General features: G+C 43.0%; 1 protein-coding gene and 1 long non-coding RNA gene across 25 annotated transcripts in view; one reads left to right on the forward strand and one right to left on the reverse strand.

The window, feature by feature from the left end:
• Window positions 1-8,019, forward strand: part of LOC140614127 (uncharacterized) — a 71,455-nt gene extending 63,436 nt beyond the window's left edge. The window contains exon 4 of the long non-coding RNA XR_012015017.1: window positions 7,604-8,019. This is a non-coding gene — a long non-coding RNA (uncharacterized lncRNA). The remainder of the gene's footprint in view (window positions 1-7,603) is intronic.
• The window catches only part of THRB (thyroid hormone receptor beta), a 372,339-nt gene that overhangs the window by 11,180 nt on the left and 340,664 nt on the right, over window positions 1-20,495 (reverse strand). For all 24 annotated transcript variants that reach the window (XM_072792979.1, XM_072792987.1, XM_072792997.1 and 21 more), the window contains 4 exons: window positions 18,199-18,346; window positions 15,128-15,333; window positions 4,811-4,957; window positions 809-1,067 (listed from right to left, as the gene is read on the reverse strand). In XM_072792979.1, the coding sequence (XP_072649080.1) occupies window positions 809-1,067; window positions 4,811-4,957; window positions 15,128-15,333; window positions 18,199-18,346 (760 nt within the window). The remainder of the gene's footprint in view (window positions 1-808; window positions 1,068-4,810; window positions 4,958-15,127; window positions 15,334-18,198; window positions 18,347-20,495) is intronic.

Here is a 20,495-nt window from a genome sequence, read left to right on the forward strand (position 1 = left end):
GAGCCCTGATAATGAGCTCAGGGTAGGTTAAAGATGGCTGCAAATTTTTTGCCATTCCTCCCATCTAGAGGTGGGCTCTTGACTCTGGGCTGGTGCTGGGGCTTTTTTGGACCAATAGTATGTGGCAGAAGTGATGCTATATGACTCAAACCTGGGCCTTAAGACATCTGCAACGTGTGCTTCGAATTCTCCTTCTTGGAATCCACCAGCCATGTAAGAGTGCAACTAGCCTTCCAGAGGAGAGGCTGCATGGAGAGAGGCCTGAAGCTGTGTTTGATGTCTCAGCCCCAACCCCTACCATCTGGGGATGCTTTAAGCCACTAAATTTTGGAGTGGTGTGCGAGATAGCAATAAAAACCTGAAACTTAAGTTGTAGCTAAGCCATAAACAAATTTTAGCTTTTCCTCATGATTTCCTCAACCAGAACTTAACACAGAGTGGTGTGGTCACTCATACCCATATCCTGGGTACATAAAACCAGAAGAGGGTGAAGTTGGCCAATGACGGTAAGTCAGGCTGGGTAGTGTCCATTGAAGGTAGACCATTTCATAGAGTCTTTAAAATGGCTCCTTTGGGTCCTTCCTACTATGCTGGAGGAGTGCAGGAAGCATCAGATACCTGACACCCCCCTTCAGTTCCCAGGTCATTGGCAAACCCCCAATTGCTTGCTGAAGGAGAGTGAGCTATGATTCTGAAACTAAAGGGGGGCAGTGGGGGAGGGATCAGGAACTTTTATCAAGTGATTTGAATTAGCATCAGACAAGCAAAAGCTCTTTGGTCTCCCAGTAATGTGTCTGGGAGTACTCACCTGAAGACATCAGCAGGACGGCCTGAAGAAGGGCTACTTCAGTGTCATCCAGGTTGAAAGAAGACAGTGACATGCCCAGGTCAAAGATGGCATCTGACACCACCCCAAGACCCCCGTTCTTCAGCTGGCCCCGCGTCACTGCCATTTCCCCATTCAAGGTTAAAGTCTCGCTTTCTGGGTCATAGCGCACAGCAGCTCGAAGGGACATGATCTCCATGCAGCAGCCTTTGAGGAGGATTATCTGGTCTTCACATGGCAGCTGAAAAAAACCAGCCCATATCAGCAAGAACAAGTGCACAGACGTCAGTGAGGAATAACATGCAGTATCTTAATAGCAACAGGGACCACATCCTGTGATCAACATCGGTCCTGCACTCTTTGGGCCTCTGGCTTTCCCTTCCTTCCTACTCAGCTGTAGACTCTCAACAACCATTTTTCATACTCCAAGCTGGTCACTGATTTTAATGTCAGTACTCTGCCTTTCTTTTATGATGGATATAGATCTCCAACTAGGATTGCAGTCCTGTGTGAGATTGTGCTACTAATCCCTTACTCTGGGGGTTTGTATAATAACACCAACTGATCGCTGCTTGAGAACGTGGTTTATGTTAAGCTTACCACATTTCTCACAGTGGCTGGCAATTCTGCTTCTCTTTGATTTTTGAAGCAAGTTTGCTTCTTGGGTCTCTCAAAAGGCACAAATGGAGAAGGTCGCTGGTAGAAGAGTGTTGCCTTACAGATTCAGAGATGTAAAAGCGTTGGCCCAGGTCACCCAGTGAGTTAGAGGCAGAGGTGAGACTAGAATTCAGACCTCCTGGCTCCTAGGGTTATGTTCTCAGGACTTCAGGAACCAGAATTACTCCACACACTAGATTTCTCTGCCAGTGCTATAATCTCGTTTTAAGCATCCTTGGTTGCCTTGTTAATTTGGATTTGTGATAATGTGATAATATTTATAATAAACTTAAAAAAAGTACTTTGTTAGCAAAATAACAAAAAAAATCAGAGTTTTACCTTCTGGCAGGAGAGAATGTTTAATTAAAAGCCATTATCAAAATAGTTTGAAAGGCTATTAGTTAATGGATATTTTTGATGAATTGGGCATTGTGCTAAGATTTTACGTGTGTCACCTTACTTAACCTTCACAGCAATACAGTGAAGTAAATATTCTAATTCCAATTTCATTTACAGAAGTGGAAATCCAGGCACTGAGAGGTTGAGTAACATGCTAAGAGGTCACATGAGGGTTTTGTGGGTGAGGCTAGGATTTGAAGCTAGATCTTTCAGAATCCAATGCAAAAAAAAAAAAAAAAAAAAAAAAAAAAAAAAAAAAAAGAATCCAATGCAAAGAGAAGAGAACACACTCTTTTGAAGTACTGAGGATATGACTAGGTTTCCATAAACAATGAATATGTAAATTATACATAATTATTATCTTTTCATTAAATCAGGTACAAATTCTTTTGGGGCAGTACTCTTGGCAAGACTCACCTAGTTCAATTTTGGTTGTTACATAAAAGTGAAGGTAATATACTTAATTACATTTAAAATACTGGGTATTTCATATTTTTTTGCTAACTCGACCTAGCCACCTTACCATTTAATCTCAAATTACTTAGCTTTTTCTACAGAATAAAAGTCATTTCATATTTGGTTCTGGAATATATACATGGGAATTCTCTCCTTCCATTCATTAAAGAAAAAAAATCACTGTGATTTGCTTTTTTTTAGGTTCTAATTTGTATTCCTTGATTATATCCTTGGATTTCTGGCCCAAGATCATCGTAGGAAATAGGAAACCCCGAGCTTAGATGTATCCATCACCAGTAAGATGGAGAATTGACCCAATTAGGTGGAGGCTGGCTTGAATGCCTATGGGGAACAGGGAATATTCAGCCTCATGAGGATCACCTGAGGGCTTGTGAATCATATTGCTGGTCCTACTCTCTGAGTTTCTGTATTCTCCAAGTTCCCAGGGTATGCTTCTGCTATTGTTTCAGGGATCCCACTCTTGAGAATCACTGACATGGAATAGCAGAGAGAAATTACCAATCAGATCAAAGCATTTATTTATTTTTTTAAATTGTCACAAAGAATGAAATTTGGGCAGACCTTGTCTTTGTAGCCAAATCTGGTTGTAGATGAAGTAGAGGAATTCTTTTTAAAACTGTTTGGTTCAGATTTAAATAAAACCTGAATGAGTATTTGTCAAGGATCACCAATGGTTTAAAAACTAGGCCAGATGCCTTTCCCTTTTAAAAAGGTTTGTAGGATGCTGGTGAGATTTGTTTCAACATGTGGGCAAATGATCTTGGTCACCTACCACAATACTTTCATTGTGAGAGCACTACACGAAGGGCCTGACAGGCAGAGGCAGGGACACTCCCACAGACTCTTCCTGTCTCTTTGGGAGAGCATCACTCAGGTTGATTGGCAAAGATGACAGTGCTCTGCACTCCAAAAGTGAGTCTTTTTAAAAAAAATTATTTATTTGAGACAGAGAGAGAGTGGGAGAGAGCATGAGTGGGGGTAGGGGCAGAGGGAGACGGAAAAGCAGACTCCTCATTGAGCAAGGGAGCCTGACAAAGGTTTGATCCCAAGACCCTGGGGAAGGCAGATGCTTAACTGAGCCCCCAGAAGTGATTCTTAATGTGGGTTTTTGGCAGTTCTGTCAGAAATGACTTTAGATCTTTGAAGCCCTGAGTATCCACCAATCTTGCTGGTGGATTGGCATGGATCTTAGCAGAAAATTAATGTGAGTGCAATTTGAATAGCATATGTACCAAACTGCCTCTGGCAGGAAAACTCTGGCTTTCGCAACCACCTGGGATTTCCAACCCACTCCATAGGCAGCTCAGGAGCCCACACCGGTCACTTCCCTCTTTGGGGCTCTAATGAGAGGAAGAAAGGCTAAAGGTCCTCAGGAGGTCACAAACACCACAAACACATGCATCTCTGCTGTAAAAGTAGCCCCCCCTTTTATTTTGCAATTTGGAGATGGTGGAAAGGAGACAGAATCATGACTTTGAAGCAGGATTAAACTTCTAAGGGAAACTTGAAGAGAGAAACTTGCCACAATCCATGCTTGAAAGGTTCTGTGTTGACCCTTTACCCTTGTCCTGGCCATATGTGTTTGGTGTGTTTGTTATTGGTGGTGGAGATGGCTTTTCTTTCTTCTTAAACTGAAATATCTGTGGTTAGTTTACACAAGTTTTACATTTTCTAAGAAATCTTTTGTTGGTATTCAAAGGGGAACACATGACTAATAGTACAGCTCGCATTGCAGGGGTAGCATACTCAATAGAGCTTTCCTTCAGACACCAAGGATGAGGGACATGGGACACACCCCAGAGAGAGAAAGAAAGGTCCAGAAAAATATACTTGACACAGTGAACAAAAAAGAAAGATGACACCCAGAGTCAGAGGAACAAGCACCCTTGGCACAACTGTGAGAGTGTATAACCCTTCTTGAGAGCAATCTGCCAACACATCTCAGAAGCCTCAAAAGGAGGAAACAGCCACACAACTGTTCTGCTAGGATATGTAGCGGAAAGCATATTGACTTTGACTCAAGCCATGGCCCTGTGTTTGGATAAGTTAATCTCTTTGATCTTAGTTTCCCCCATCTATAAAATGGGCTTAATTCCAGGTATCCTGCAAATGTTATAAGGAGTGGATTTAATGTGGGCAGAGTTGAGCATGGTAACTGGGACATTGTAGGTGCCAAATGAACAGAAGTTATTGCTGTCATACTTCCCTATACCTGGGGTCAGTGAGTAGACAGGATCTTCCGCCTCATGTGGACAAGCTAATAAATGATGATTGAATAGAGAAGGTAGGGAAATAAAGATGAAACAGTGCAAGTTTTTGTTTTGTACTGACATTGCTTTATGTGACTAAGTCCCAACTAATTAATATTAAATTATAAATAATACCCAGTATTCCTGGAAATTGATGGAACTATAATGAAAAATAATGCAGAAGAAAAAACAATTTCCTTACCTCACAAAACATAGGCAACTTTTTGGCAAAATCCACCACTCTGGTAATTGCTGGTGTGATGATTTTTGTAAAATGGCTGAAGGCTTCCAAGTCAACCTTTCCACCTTCTGGGGCATTTACTATTGGTGCTTGTCCAATATCTTCTGGCTAAGAAGGAGAAACAAGAAAGATTTATTTTCTTTTAAAAAATATTTTATGTATTTATTCGTGAGAGAGAGAGAGAGAGGCAGAGACACAGGCAGAGGGAGAAGCAGGCTCCATGCAGGGAGCTCAACGTGGGACTCGATCCTGGGTCTCCAGGATCACAACCTGGGCTGAAGGTGGCGCTAAACCGCTGAGCCACCCGGGCTGCCCAACAAGAAAGATTTAAATGAAGAACCTGAAGGGATCTTTATTTATCATAGTTTTCATGTGGCAGAAAATCTCTTCTGAATTGACATGCTATACAATATCTTGTTGTCACTTTGCTCCATAACAGACAATGCAGTTTTCATGTAGTTTAGTTTTCTGAGCAAAGATATATGTCTTGGCCATTGCTTTAACAGCCCCCAGTGATCATGTTCACAGAATTGGTGCTGTAGAATTAAAGAAAGGGAAAGCAAGTGAGAGAAAGAGGGAGGCAGAGAGAAAGGACAGGAAAGTGGGTTCTGCTTCTCAATGCATGAAGGATGCCAGGTGATATAAGTGCTAGGGGTTCTGGGGTGGCATTTTCAGAGCCCTGCATGTTCTGGTGTGTGTGGGCCACGATGGAGGAGTGCAATGAGGGATGAGGGAGCAGAGGAAAGCTGAAGACAAAGCACAAGCTGATACGCCATAACCACCCCCCACCTCCCCAGCTCCTGGGTGGGATGTGTGTGACAGTCCTCCGGAAAAGTCCTGACCAGTCTTAATGTTAATGCTTTGCTAGAGGGGAAAAACACCTTAGTTTGATAATAGACAGGCCTCCAGTATCCTAAGGGTCTTCTTTAGTATATAAAAGTCTTCGTGGATGCCTCCCTTTTTCCTTAGCTCCCCCTACTCCCAAGTTTATAATCAGCCATTCCTCACAACCCCAGTGCAGCAGCTCTTTCTACCCATGGGTCCTGTCCCCCTGCTTAAATAAAATCACCTTTTTGCACCAAAGAATTCTTTCTTAGCTGTGGGCATCAGCACTCACTAACACTCCAAAACAACATCACTGGCAAGTAGCACCCTGTGGATTTGTTCTTGCTTTTGACCCAGGTGCTGGGGGTCAAAGTTCCTGTCTGCCCTAAAGACTCCAGGTGGAGGAGGTCTCAGCCGGCTGAGGAGGAAGACCTCTAGGTCACCCATAGGAACTAAGCTGTGTACACTTGGCAAACTTTCAGGCAGGCGGTATTACTAATATTCAGTGTTCCCGGGGCACTTCTCTCCTGTTGACTTGCCCAAGAACAATCCATAGCCTTGCTACTCAAAGGGTGGTGTAGCCGCTTGGATGTCACCTGAGGACTAGTTAGAAAGGCAGACTCTCAGATCCCTCTCCAGACCTAATGCAGAACCAGCATGTTAGCAAGCCCCTCAATGGTCCTGATGTCCATTGGTACTTTCTAGCTCCTTATCAGTGCTCTAAGACCATCTCTGAGACTATCATGATCTCTCCTGTATCTCCTGTTGTCACCTGTGTTTCCTGCCAGGAGCAGTCCTCTCTATTGACCTTTCTTGTTGTAATAATAATGACCACTATTTACCTGTGGCCTTTTGAGGGAGTGCATTATCTGAAGTAGTTCTCACACAATCTTGATTGGCAGATGAGCAAACAAAGGGCTCAAGGAGGTTAAGACCAATCCCCTGAGGCCAGGACTGGGATACTGGTCACCCCAGACTCCACACAGCAATCTGCCAAGAAGCCCACATCCACCCCCTACTTCGAGACTTTTGCAACCTGTACACTTAAAAAAAAAAATTATTTATTTATTTGAGAGAGAGATAAAGTGTGTGCATGTGCTAGCGGAGAGAGGGGCAGAGGGGCAGGAGGGCAGGGACACCGGCAGGCACACTTCCTCTGAGTGCGGAGCCTGATGTGGGGTGCGATCCCATGACCCTGGGATCGTGATCTGAGCTGAAAACAAGAGTCAACTGGCTGAGTCATCCAGGTGCCCCACAACTTGTACACTTTTGACACCAGTGGGGGAGTGAAGGGGCAAAATTCTACTCCTTAATATTTCCCTTATCAGCCTTCTCCCACTGCCTTGCTGGAAGTCATGAAGGTGATCCAAGGGATCAGAGACTCAGGCCCGTCCCACGGCCTAGAGCCACAGTGAACAGACCAGAACCAGGCACCCAGAGCTGGGAGATGCGGGACGGTGGGCAGAGATGGGCGGGAAGAACCGACACTGAGAACCAGTCAAGCAAAGCTGAATCCCTCACCTGCAGACTGGTGAGGGCACTGCTCTGACAAGACTTCCAGGGCACACTCCTGCTGCTGCTGCTGGCCTGGGACCACACTTTGAGAACCACTGGGCTGGCAGTAACCACATCCAGCTCAGAGTAATCCAGTTACCATTTTATTCCCACACCTCCCCAATTATTGCTCACGTCCAATTTTTAGCACAAAGAAAAGCAAAGGATGATTATTTTACTAAGGTGTTACTAGGGCCCCAGGGTCAACAGGAGCAGCCTAGGCCCTCCAAGGGTGTGGTAGGAGCTGTGGTTACAGCCTTGGGGAGGATTTTAAAATATATTACATAACAAACTCTGGCAGCCCTGACCTTTTATGGGTTATCCAGTAGGTTCTTCTGTTTATTTTATTTTATTTTTTTATTGTTTGCTTTGCAGGCTGCAAGTGGATGGGAAAGGAACCTAGTGTGTCATGTTCTCATAGTCAGTGATGATGTTTGGGGACAACTGTTGGCATGGGAAGCCCACGGGAGGCTACTGCTCTGCTGACTTTCTGGATGCAGCCAGAATCGATGGTATAATCACACGTACAGCTTCCTTTCTCTCTGTCTGTCTGTCTGTCTGTCTGTCTATCTGTCTTTCTCACATAGACTGAGCTAAGGGAAAAGGCACATCACTCTCTCCTTCGGGCACTGCTTCTCCTGGTATGCTTCACCTTCCTTGTTGGTCTTTATAATTCCTCCCACCCTAGAAGTGAGGCTCCTCTCACCTGCCTTGTTATTGAAGCTCAACTGATAAAAGGAGCATGTTTATATTAAAAAAGAAAGAGTTTTATATACACACACACGCACACACACAGGGTGAACATTTTTAGAAATAAAAATAAATAACAATATTTTTATATTTTTATAGTTTTGTCCGGTTGAGTCCAAATGTCTTGTCATTGGACACTGATAGATCTAATCTGATTGTCCTTTGAAATGTTAGTAAGTTAATGCCAAGGTTAAAAATTTCCATTAAAAAAATAAAATAAAAATAAAAATTTCCATTTAATCTGTAGGTTTATGGAGCCTTGGAATCACACCTGTGATACCTCTAAAGGTTTGAAAAAAGGAGGGAAATTACACAAGGAAATATAGTAATTTTAATTAAAATTAAACTCCCAAATGTAACCATCTCATAAGCTTTTCTGTTGAAAAATAAATAGCAGGATAGGAACAAAAAATGTACTTTTAAGCCTTTGGGTATCTAATGGAAAATACAATTGCTAGAAGTAAAATCATATACAAAGTAAAAGCTTTTTATTATATCAAGCTTTATTCCCCTAATGGTTCTTGGTTACCAGAACAGCAGACAGATAAATAGATAGAGTCTATGAATTGAGCTGAGTTAACACATGAGGTATGAGAAATTAAGGTTGAGCACTGCAACCTTGTCTGTGACTCCCCTAAAGATTTTTCACATCATTTGCTACAATATTTGGAAGATGTTAGAAATAAAGAAGAGTACAGATATTTGACATCAAACAAATCTATTAGATACATTAATACAACTAGTAGCCTTGTAATCCATGACATGAGATACATCTGCACACACACACACACACACACACACACACACACAAGCACGCATTGAGCTCAAGCTCAGGTACTGATGATAAGCCTCTGGCTTGCAGATCCACCAGGGCAGGATGTGGGCACAGCCTGGTTTTTGGTTCTGGGGCTCAAATTGCCTTAGCTTGATCAAGGGGGTGCTTCCCTCATTTTGACTTTCTTCCTCCTTGTCTGCCATAATGGTCCTCCTGAGCCAGCTTAGCCTACCTCTTCATGTCTCCTTCCCACCTTGCTTTGCACTTTTGCTGTGTGGAGCTGCCTTTCCTCCTGACTTTTGCTTTCTTTCCAGTCCCTGCTTTCATCTCATCTTTGCCAAGTCCAAATCCTACCCCACTCAAATTCTATTTTTTCCCAAATGACCTGTGTGAAATGATGCCTAACTCGTCAGACCACAGATGGTGGCCCACATACATCACTCATATGGCATTTAGGCATTTATTGCTATCACTTTTTATTGCAGTTATGTAGGTACACAGCTAAGATATGAACTTCTTGGGTAGGGGGCATAAGCCTTAAGTTTCTTTGTCTACTGTCTGGAAAGCACTGGGGCTAAAAGGTGGGGCCAGAATGCTTATTGGTTGGTTGAGTGAGTAAATGTAACTTTATAGATGTTGAACCAATATTTATTGAGCAACACCTATGGGGCCAGGCCTAGTTCTGGATGCTGAGGTTAAATCTGTGAACTATGTATCCTCGAGGAACTTCCAATGTATTGAGGGAAGACAGACAATAAATGAAAAGAGGAGTACTCTCACAGAAAAAATTCTGTTTGCGATTTGACTGGAGGTGACATGATAGTACCTGGGAGTAAGCAGCGGGGAGGAGCAGCCCAGGGCTCTTTAGAAGTGATGTATGAACTTTAACTGGAAGAAGGTCAAGAGGGCAGCCCTCCACAGAGCCAGAGGAAAAGGATTTAAGGCAAATAGAAAAACCAGTGCCGAGTCCCAAGGCCAGAAAAGGGGCCCATGTAGTCGGAGCCCAGAGATGGCCTGAGATGCGGTTCAAAGGAAGGCAAGGGTCCTGTGATGATGGCCCTTGTGGGCTCTGGGGAGGAGATGGGCTTATGGAGTGTGGCTGCACTGAGGGGCTTTCCAATGGGAGCTCAGAAGGATGAGAGTTGGACTTGTTATGTGGAGTCGGGATGTGGGGAGCCAGAGGAAGCAATGGGCCCGCGGCACTAGCTGTTTGGGCAGGAGATGAAGTGGTCTGGACCACAGGGCAGCAGTAGAGATGTAGAGAATTGGAAGAGCTCAAACCTATCTTGGGAGCCGGACATAGGACTTTCTGACTGACTGGATGTGCGGTGTGGGACAATAAGGAATCCAGGATGTCTCCTCTGGGGCAGAGGAAGGGGTGGGGGACACAAAGGGAGAGATGTAGGGATGTGTGCAGCGGTGGGCTTCAACTAGCTCAGCTGTGTCACTAGCTGGTGATACACAGATGGAGACTAAGTGCCTTTCTGCTTTGACTGTTGATCATCATTGTTCAAGGTGAGTAGCAGATGCTGCCTCCTGACCTCTTTGCAGTGGCTGGCTCAGAGCTGAGGGCTTCTTGGCTTGAACCTGTAGCTCTCTGGCACATGCAGAGTGGGATGGGACCAGACTGGATGTTTCCCTTCCTCTGTGTGATCAAGGGTGTTGCCTTTGTAAGGAGGGACAGGAAGGCCCAGACAAACAGTTGATTAAAGGTCCCTGGAAGGCTCTCCCTTTTCCTGGGATGATCAGGGCCAGACCTGAGGGTGAGGGTTGTAAGGATAATGCACATTGGAACCACTTTTGTGATTGTTAATGATGTGCTGAGATACTTATATCTACAACTTTTATATCTTGTGGTGGAAAGTCACCCAAGCCTTAGAGAGGTGAGGGAACTTGCCCAAAGTCATGTAACTAAAAAGCAACAACTATATAGATTATATATATTTATAAAGCAGCAGAGACAAACATTGAACTCAGGCTGTCTGACTGAATCTCCATGCACATGACTACATGCCCCTGCCTTCTTCTGATGCAGTTATCATAGTTTTGGGCAATTGAAGCCTTCCTGACTTGGTTGCTCTTGCCTTATGACCTAGCCACAGACCACATGTGGCCAAATCACTCATCTTGCCTGGCCCTTCTGCTTATGCCCCTTTTCTGAGGCTTTCCCAATTGAGCATGTGTGAGATCAGATAGTAGCTCTGCCAGGGAAAAGTAGAGCAGGCCGGCCCTGGTTCTGATGGACTCATTTTATACTTTAATGGAAAATCCACCCAAAGCCATACCTTTGCCTATGAATGAAGGGAACAGAATAATAACAGCATGTCAACAGACAATATTGCTGCTGCTATGGGGTTTACTCCAAACCAAGTGTCTTCCAGCCCCTGGGAGGTGTGGAAGTGAATTACTCGTGGCTGAGAGACACTGCTTCCCTTGTTGGGCATCAAATGCCCCTTGTTCTTTTCTCAGTGTACTCCTGTGTTTCATCGTCGCTGTCACCACACCCGAAGGGTGGTTACATTGGGCACTTCTGTACCATCAGGGATTTGGGTGGATTGGGGAAAACTAGAAAATTATGATTGAAATGCTTTTGGAAATAGTTTTAACGAGTGGCTTTGGAATTATTATGAAAATCTGCATGGATTTTTAAAAAGTATTTGCCAGTGATTCTCATTTTTACAGACACAAATATAGATTTGAAACCCAGGTCAAACCACCAGTCTCTATTTCTGACTTGAGTCTTAGTGTTAGGGTTAAAAACAATGAAGAATCTTCTTTTGGGGGGAGTAACTTACTTTCCTATTCCAGATAAATGAATACTTCCAGTTTTTATGACAACATATAATTTTTAGTCCCTTTTTATATATTACTATACTATTATTAACATAATAGGTCTCCTAAATTCTTTTTCAAAAGAAGATGGGCCATTATCACACACAAATAAATGGAATAAATGCATAGCAGTTTTGTAAGCAGAATAGAGGTGCTCAGCCATATAGGAGACACAAATCCTCATGTGTAGAAGCCTATTCAGACATGGATATCATTTAGCAAAGCTGCCTTTAATGAAGGATTCTTAATGTCCTTGCAGGAATAATTCACCACTCAGTCAATTTTTTTTCCCCTGAGCATAAATACTCAATCAGAGTCACCCTTCTGCAAGGGGTATGTGTAAATATGTAAACTGGCTGAGACACAGGGCTTAACTGTACTTTCTCTGAGGATCGGCCAGTGGAACTGTACGTTCTGTTTAACAAATATTTATTAAGTTCCGTTCTGGTTATCTATGCTGTGTAACAAACTACCCTCAAACTTGGTGGCTTAAAACAACAGATTTTTACTGTTACTCAGAGTTGATGGGCTCAGCTGGGTGGTTCTCACTTGGGGTCTCTCATACAGTTGTCCTCAAAAAGCCCCAGAGGCTGGTGTCATCTGCAGGCTTCTTTACTTATACGTCTGCTGAAAGGCCTGGCACCAGATTCAGCCTTAAAAGTCACTCTTCTAAAATCTGTTGCTTAAAGGAATCACACACCAGCCCATGTTCAATGAGAGAGAGGAATAGACTTCACCTCTCCATGGGAGAGAATAAACTGTGCATATATAGGAAAGAAAGAATCTAATTGCAGCCATCTTCGAAAAGAGCTACCTACCACAAGTCTTAACCACACATGTGATTGACACTGAAGTGACCATACTGAATGGAACGTGGTCCTTCCATTGAGGAGATGCAGGGGTGGTCCGTTCCAGGCATAGAAGGGGATTGGCTAATAGAAATGAAGCTCATTGTAGAGACAGATGGGACCGTGGAAGTATTCTTATCTCCCGAGCACACCTCTAAGAAAAAATGGCCTGGAGAAGCAGTTATTTGTATTTGGACCAAGAGGGGCAATTTCTTGAACAGATCAAGGATATACAAAATATACATTTGACATCAGCTCCGCCACGGGAGGGAGACGAGTGGGTAAACAGTTGCTTTGTAAATGTCAGCTTCTAGAAGAGAACTCTTGTTCCTTGATAACTTCATGGCTCTGACAATAACCTAATGGCAAATCATCCTGTGCCATACTTTCTCTGGTTCTTTCTCTAGATGATCAGACTGATGAAAAGCATGAGGAACCTTTGAGCTAAAGGTGCAGATCTGGTTTTAATCATTAGCAATTGAGTCATCTTTGCTAAAGAGACCACAAGGCATGAAGAGATCTGACTGTATTTTACCATCCAGAGTTTGTTTCTTAGCTTTCAAATGCAGCTTATATCACCTCCTCAGAGAGACCTTTCTGACCACCCTGTTCAGAGAAGTGAACTTCAGAAAAGTCTCTCTCCACTTCAATTCTCCATCACCCTGTCTCATCGTGATGTTTGTTTCCCTCATGGCACACATCACCATCTGCACTCATCTTGTTGGTTTAATCCTCACTGCCTTTCTCCCTCCACCAGAATAGAGCTGACTTATTCACTTCCTGGCACTCAGTAACTACTCAGTGAGTGTTGGTTTTTTAAATAAAAGAACAAATCTTTAGAGTCTGGAAAGAAGCACCCTTGTGACCACTGAAATGGGTTTAGTTAGGATAGTATTCATTTTCCTTTTGGAGTAGAGAAAACTGAAGTATAAAATTCCCTAGAAGTTCAGTTGTGCTTCCAACCCTCCACTTTACTTGGAATTCAGCTTGATCACTACCCTGAAATCAGGCCTGGTAGTGGTTTCTACAATGTCCATTTATGGCTCACACATTTGGGGAAGAGGACAGATTTAGGCTTAGGGTAAGCAGGACCCTATCTTGCTAGGCCCCAAATATATTGGATTAAAATTGATCTATTTATCTGTCTTTCTATCCAGAATTCATGTTTTCTAATTCCTGGCAGATACATCAGAGTAGGCCTAAGGATTCTAGTTCAAGGCACGAAGAGGCTGCCCCTCCAAAGACACATGTCTTTCAAAGGCTCTTTGGGTTTGTGTAGGTGGCCAACTTGTGGCAGCATGGTGACCAAGAGCATGGAGCTGTGTCCATTACCGCTACTTACCAGCTACAGAGCTCTGTAAGTTTCCTTAACTTGTCTGCCTTATTTCTATGCTTGGTAAAATGGAGATTTTGCCCATATCTACCTACACGGTTGGCATAGGTTAATGTATGGAAAGTGCTTACAATAGAACCTGGTACTTGATAAGAATCATCTAATGTTTGCTAACGTTACTGTTTATGGACACATCACAGGTGTGTTAGAACCTGCTCTTGACAACAGCGAAAGTAACTGAGGGCAGGTGGAGTATGGGTAAGCTTTTTCTTTACAAAAATTTTCTTTAAGGCTTTTGTTATACTGTTTTCATGAAAAAACTATCTCCTAATGATGGTGATGAAAACTATCTCCTTATAATAGTGAAAAAACTATCTCCTGATAAGGACAATTATACACTGTATCTTCTTGTTCAGGTGGGAAGGAATGCTAATGTAACCTGGAGATACAAAGAGACCCACAGAATATCTGCTGCTGGGGCTCAGTGAGGTGCTTATAAAGGGTTCCATGCCATAAACTAAGGACAAGGTCAGTCTCTGAGATGGTCAAACACCAGCTGGTGGTGGTGGGGTGGGGTAGTCCACCTGGTAAGTGGGTGGACAGCCTAGACTTCTAGGCCTGGCTGCCACTCTAGTAGTGTGAATTGGCCTTTGGTTTGGTTTGCATACCTGTAAAATGGGGAGATAGTAATTCCAGCCTAATCCAAAGCATTGTGAATAGGAAGGACTTTTATAATGGTTAGGTTTTATAAAAACATCAAACATTGATCTTCCAAGGACCTGGAAAGGCCTATTTTTTCTATATATCTCCACCCCAAACTCCCTCCCTACTCCCTATTGCTCTTGTCTTCCTGGACTCGAGTTCATTTATTTTAAGCTAAACATGTTGACGTCTATTCAAAAAAAAAAATACATTTGAGATACAGGACACTTCATTCTAGGGATTATTCTAAAGGGGATATCTTGGGGTGAGTTTAGGGGACTAACTACATAAATGGGCATCTAGGAGAAGAAATGGCTATAAAAGAGGGGGAAGCTGGCAGGTAAAGAATGTAAGTTACTAATCAATTGATTCAGGGCTGGCCTTATAAACAGTAAAAGCAAACAGACTGTGTGGCCTAAGAAACTGCTTTAGAATTTAGTGACTCATAAGCAACAGATGGGACAAATGACCTTTGTGCTCAGACAGACCTGGGTTCAAATCCTGACTCTACAAGTCACTTGACTTCTTTGGAATGCAGTTTCCCTATCAGTAAGATGTGGGCAGTAACACTGGCATCCCAGGGTCATGAGGACTGGGTGAGTGGAAGCAGAAAATGTGGAGCATGCAGCTGAATATTTAGCTGCGCCCGAGGACCTCACCAGGAATTTCCGTTTCTGCTTCCAGTGGCTGCCTTGGGCATTGGTGGCCACGTGGGCTTCTGTGACAGTTTTGATGAGCTCCCACTCCTCGTCCGTGGGCTCTGGCTTGTGCCCGATGGATTTCTGCAGCTCTTCCCGCCGTCTCTTCTCCCGGTTCTCCTCAATCAGCTTCCGCTTCGCCAGCCTCTTGCTGTCATCCAGGACCACTGGGAGGGGAAGAAAGATGAGACGAAACACAGGGATGCTCCCAGGCATGCGGGGGGCTGCATGTGCACCCCGGGGACCACCCAGGTGCAGATGGCTGAGCAGGTCCTGCAGGGTGGGTCACGCTGGGATATTTTCTCCCCTCAGCAGCAAACTGCCACTGCCTGGCTAGGTCAAGACCTAGTGCCAAACTCCCGATGCCTGGCCAGCTTTTCAAAACAAAGCTCCGTGGCAGGGGAGTTGGACAGTGGGCATCCAAACTCCACAGGTGGCCCCACATAAGAATTAAGCCGAGGGGAGCAAAATCTGTCCTACCCACAGGTTCCCAGATGAGTCTGTCTAGCCAATCATCTGAATTCACTCTTAGGGTCTCTGTAGCCCCTCTCCTGCCCTCAGATGGCTCTTAGTAAAAAGAACTTCAGATCAAAGTTCTAGAGCAGTAAATAGGAGGCTAATCATCTCTTCCTTAGATAAAAAGGACCCCAACTCTTCATTAGCTCCCTCCAGGGCTCACTGGGATGAGGCTGGGCCTATCTCAGGCTGCACAGGTACTCCTTTGCTCTAGTCTCTACCTGGTCTACCCTCAATGGTGGTTAAAGAGCCCAGGCTTTGGAATCTAGAAAGAGCTGGGTTTGAATCCTGACACTACCACATTCTAGCTGTGTGACCTCTGGCAAGTTGCTTAGGCTCTTTGAGCTTTGATTTCTTCCTGTGTGAAACAGGATCAACAATAAACCCACCTCACAGGTTATTCAGGGTGATGATGCACTACAAGTGGTCAGTAAATACAGCCATGACTTTTACTACTTTTGCCAAAGGGAAGTAGGAAGGGAAGGTAATAAGAAACCTCTACTTCTGTGGTTATTTTCCAAAACCAAACCATTTTACCAGACTCTTAGTAACTTTCAATGGAATGGAAAGGCTCAGGTCTTATGCTACTAAGTCATAGTATTTTAGAACTGGAAAGAACCTCAGGTATTATCTAGCCCAACTCCCTCCTTCCACAGAGGAGGAAGTTGATCCAGAGAGATCATGACTTGCCTAAAGTCACACAGCAAGTTCATGGCAGAGCCAAGGCAAGACCCAGGACTCCTGATTCCAGTTCTACAACATCATTGTCCTAGGGCCATTTCTTGATGAAGGTGTGACCTGGTAGGAAAAGAAAAAAAGCAAAAATAGCAGGAGGAAGAGAACCAAAAGTACTCAGCTAATCCACAAACAGAATAATGAAGCCCCAGATTGTCTAGATTGGATTGATCATCAAAGACAGGTCAGTATTTGTAAATGTGGGAAATGTGAATGAGCCCTGCTGGGTCACTTTGGTTCCCTTATTAAAGGGAGACAAGGAATGGGCTCTACTCACAGCCCTATTTCTCAAATGCTTCCTCTGTTCCAGGGATTGTTGCATTTGACATGCATTATCTAATTGAATACTGAAAACAACTTGCAAGGTAGGAGATGATTTCACAGACCGGAAACCCAAGGTTAGGTCTGCTGGTCACACAGCTAGTAAGTGGCAGATATGGGACTCCAACAGTTTTTCTGATCATAAAGCCTGAGCTCTTACAATGCCTCGCAGGGTGCATTCAAAATTAATTTCCACCCAGTCCAGAATAACACTGAGCTTTTTTAACCTTATAAACATTCCTATTTTTAACTTCTCAATCCAACAATAAAATGGATACTCAATAGTAACAGTCCCCTACAGTGACACATCTAAATATTCGGTTCCAGGTCAATCATTTTCACATATCCTTATCAGGCATATTGTTAGCAATGGCTAAAAGTCTTTAAAAGATGAAGACAACACACTCAGCCAGAGGTGGGGATTAACCCAGGATTTCCTGCTTAAAGCCCTCACGCAACCTTCTTTTTTTTTTTTAAAGATTCTGTATTCTGTCTTCTTTAATGGGCAAAGTAGGATATTTCACAGAGTTTTTTTGTTCTACTTGAGAGAACCCTGTTTATTGCATAAATGGAGCCGTGATTATTTCCTCTCTCTTGAGGAAAATCCTCATTGCTCTTTTCTTTCTCTCCTTTTTTTTTTCCCTTCTTTTTCTCCTTCTTTTTTAAACTAAAAGCTGGAAACTTCCACTGAGGGGCAAAAAGCTTATGGCACTAGAAATCATTAAGCCTGATGCCTGGCAAAATGGAGGCCACACATTGTGAATGACACAATTCTTATTTTATTATTAATTAAAATGATTGGTGTAAATCCCTTGCACAGTGAGGGAAGAAGAGACCTACTCCAGTGGCTAATCTCACCACCATATGCTGTGGCACTTTGAAAACTGGGTAGGAGGACTGGAGCTTAGAATGTTTTTATGGGCTAAAAATATAACAAACAACCAACTGCAGGATGACTCATGCGATAGCACTCGACTTCACATTCTTTAAAAATTACTGAACACGATGTTTTCTGCCAGTGCCCCATCTCCAAAAATGTCCACAAAATAAATTCCTGTCTCCGCTTTTGAAAAATATTAGGAATAGTCTGTGAGGTGCTCACCACATGAATGTTGTATGTAAACTACACCTCATCAAGGTGAATGAACAAGATTGCTCATTTGTCACCTATTGCAAACAGAGTACTGCTAACAGTCTTACAGACAGGATAGGGATAATTTAATCACTTCCCCTCATGTGTTGTCTAGATACTTTGAGAGTTAGGAGTTGATAGGGAAGGGGTAGGATGGAAACCACCTAGCAATGGCTGGGAGTAAGGGGTCTGTGGGAGTGAATGCTAGGTGTCTTCTCTCTGTCCTCATGGGTTCCTGCTTTCTTTTCTGCCTGGTTGATCTCCTTGAACCAAACCTTTCCCCAATCAACACTCCTTGAATATGAAACAAAGGAAGAAGATTACTTACAATCTGTTGCCATGCCAACATAGATGCATTTTTTAAAGCGACACTCCTGGCACTGATTTCGCGTAACTTTGTCTATGACACATTTTCCTTCATATTTACAGGAATAGGATGGATGGAGATTTTTCTGAATGGTTCTTCTAAAGAAACCCTACATGAGAGAGAAAGACCCAAGACAACATTTTCATATTTTCTAGAAACAAACGAGTCCAGGATTTTGTGTCCTTATAATGGTGATGGGTTGTTTTGGATCTTACCTGTGTATGGGCCGGCAGCTCTTACCTATTTACACATAGGACAATTAGCCCAAACCAAATCTAAAGAACTCTAAATCTGAGCTGAAGGAAATGTCTAGGACTACAGAGTCGGTATCTTTGTGGCATCTAGTTAGGAAAAGAGGTTAGTGGGAAAATCTAGTGTTCATTTTTATTTTTTCTAAAAAAATAAGTTACATTATTTCATTTCATAGAGTGCCAGAACTGCGTTGTTAAATGAAACTGTGAAGAACCTTGCTATACTTTGTCTTGGAGAATAAAGGAGCAGGAAATTTGTGATACTCTCTTAATTAGTTAATCATTTAATTGTTTAGTAATTAAATGGATGCATTAAATGGTCTTTAGAGACTGAGTTTAATTCTTGTTTTTGACTCTTGAAATGTCCATGACCAACTCAGATAACCCTTGAAACAACAGTATTTCGGGAGTAGAAAATACCAGACTCACCACCCAATTTTTCTCAGTGCTCACTGCATTGGGGTTTTTCCTTTCATAGTACTCTTTCCATCTGGTGTTGGTAGACATATATCCTAAAGTTACAAAGGTGTCTTCCTCTCTGAAGGCACAGGAGGGGGCTACCATAAAGGGTGCTGAGGATGCCATTTAGTCCAGGTTTAGATGACATAAACCTTTATAGCAGAACCTTCCTGGACATGATACTCCAGTCTTGGCTATGGTGCTTCTGTATTGTGGGCACTAGTGATGACAGAGAGTGTGCACTTATTGTAAGGGGCACAATGCAAAGTGCTGTAGATGCCTTCCATATCTTTCTGTCCCTTCTACAACCTCATGAAGCAGGTACTCTTAATATCTCCATGGTAGGGATTAAAAAACAGCCTCAGACAGGTTAAATAACTTGCCCCAAATTGTGTGGTGAGTATATTGTGGAACTCAGCCTAGATCTCAGTAAGATTCCAAGTCTTATTTACTTAACTGCTTATAAGATATGAACTGAATCCAATTTTACTGTATTATTTAAATGTTTGAGATGAGCAGATTATAAATAGTGCCCTCTGCCTTTGTTTTATTTGTTTTAGTAGACTAGCAAGGCAAAAAACAATTTTGAAGGATACTGTCTACTAAAGCTTAAAGGGGCCTCTAACTTTGTTACGTAAATAGGGACTGACACACCAGCTGGCCTAGATTAGGCCCAAATTTGAACGATCCTGCTGAACTTTCCTTGGTTTTGATTATGTACATACACCACTTGCATATTAAACACTCAGACATAGGAGCTTCCTTATAATGAGAAGGTCAAAGGTATGATTTTATATGGTGCAAAGCAGAATAAAATGGAAAACTGACATCCATGATGGAAACTGATGGACCTGATTTGGGGACATGGGTGCAAATCCCTTATCATTTCTATTGTTCAAGTTCTAACAGGAAAACTGCCCCATTATATTTGGGTTTTCCTTAAACACTTAAGTCCATCAGTTTGAATGATATTGACAAAGTGTTGTAAGATTCACTCAATCACACACGGGCAGCTTTTTGAACATGCTGGCAGTGTTTCCCTGAGTATTCAAGGTGGGCAAAATCTGCCAGAGCATGAATGTCAGGGCATGCCGTAGTACTGAAAAGCAAGCTGCCCTGTGAACCTCTCTATTTCTACTGCCCTCTTCCCAATTCACCCTTCATGGGTCACCCCTGCCTGGAGAGCAAAAGAGACCTGGAGATTCCTGGCAAGAAGATATGTGTCACAGAAAGGGAAGAGAGAGGCTGTGTAGCATACCTCCTTCTGGAGGCACCCAGAGGTGGCAGCACCAAAGTCCAGGGCTCAGGGAGAATGTGCGTTGCTATGAGGATAGGAAAATTGTTGGGGACATCCTTTTCTCACACATACTCTGATGTCGACGTATGTTCTAGAAGGGGGGTGGAGCATACTGAAGAGTCAGACGATGCTAAGGAGAGAATGAGCTGTGACATACCAGATACTGGTATGTATTTTAAATTTTTTTTTCAAAAGGCTACCCTGTGAACTTTTAAATGGAATGCATGAAATAATTTATACTGTGCTTCTGT

The sequence above is a fragment of the Canis lupus genome, chromosome 22, assembly GCF_048164855.1.
Source record: "Canis lupus baileyi chromosome 22, mCanLup2.hap1, whole genome shotgun sequence".
Lineage (NCBI taxonomy): Eukaryota > Metazoa > Chordata > Mammalia > Carnivora > Canidae > Canis > Canis lupus.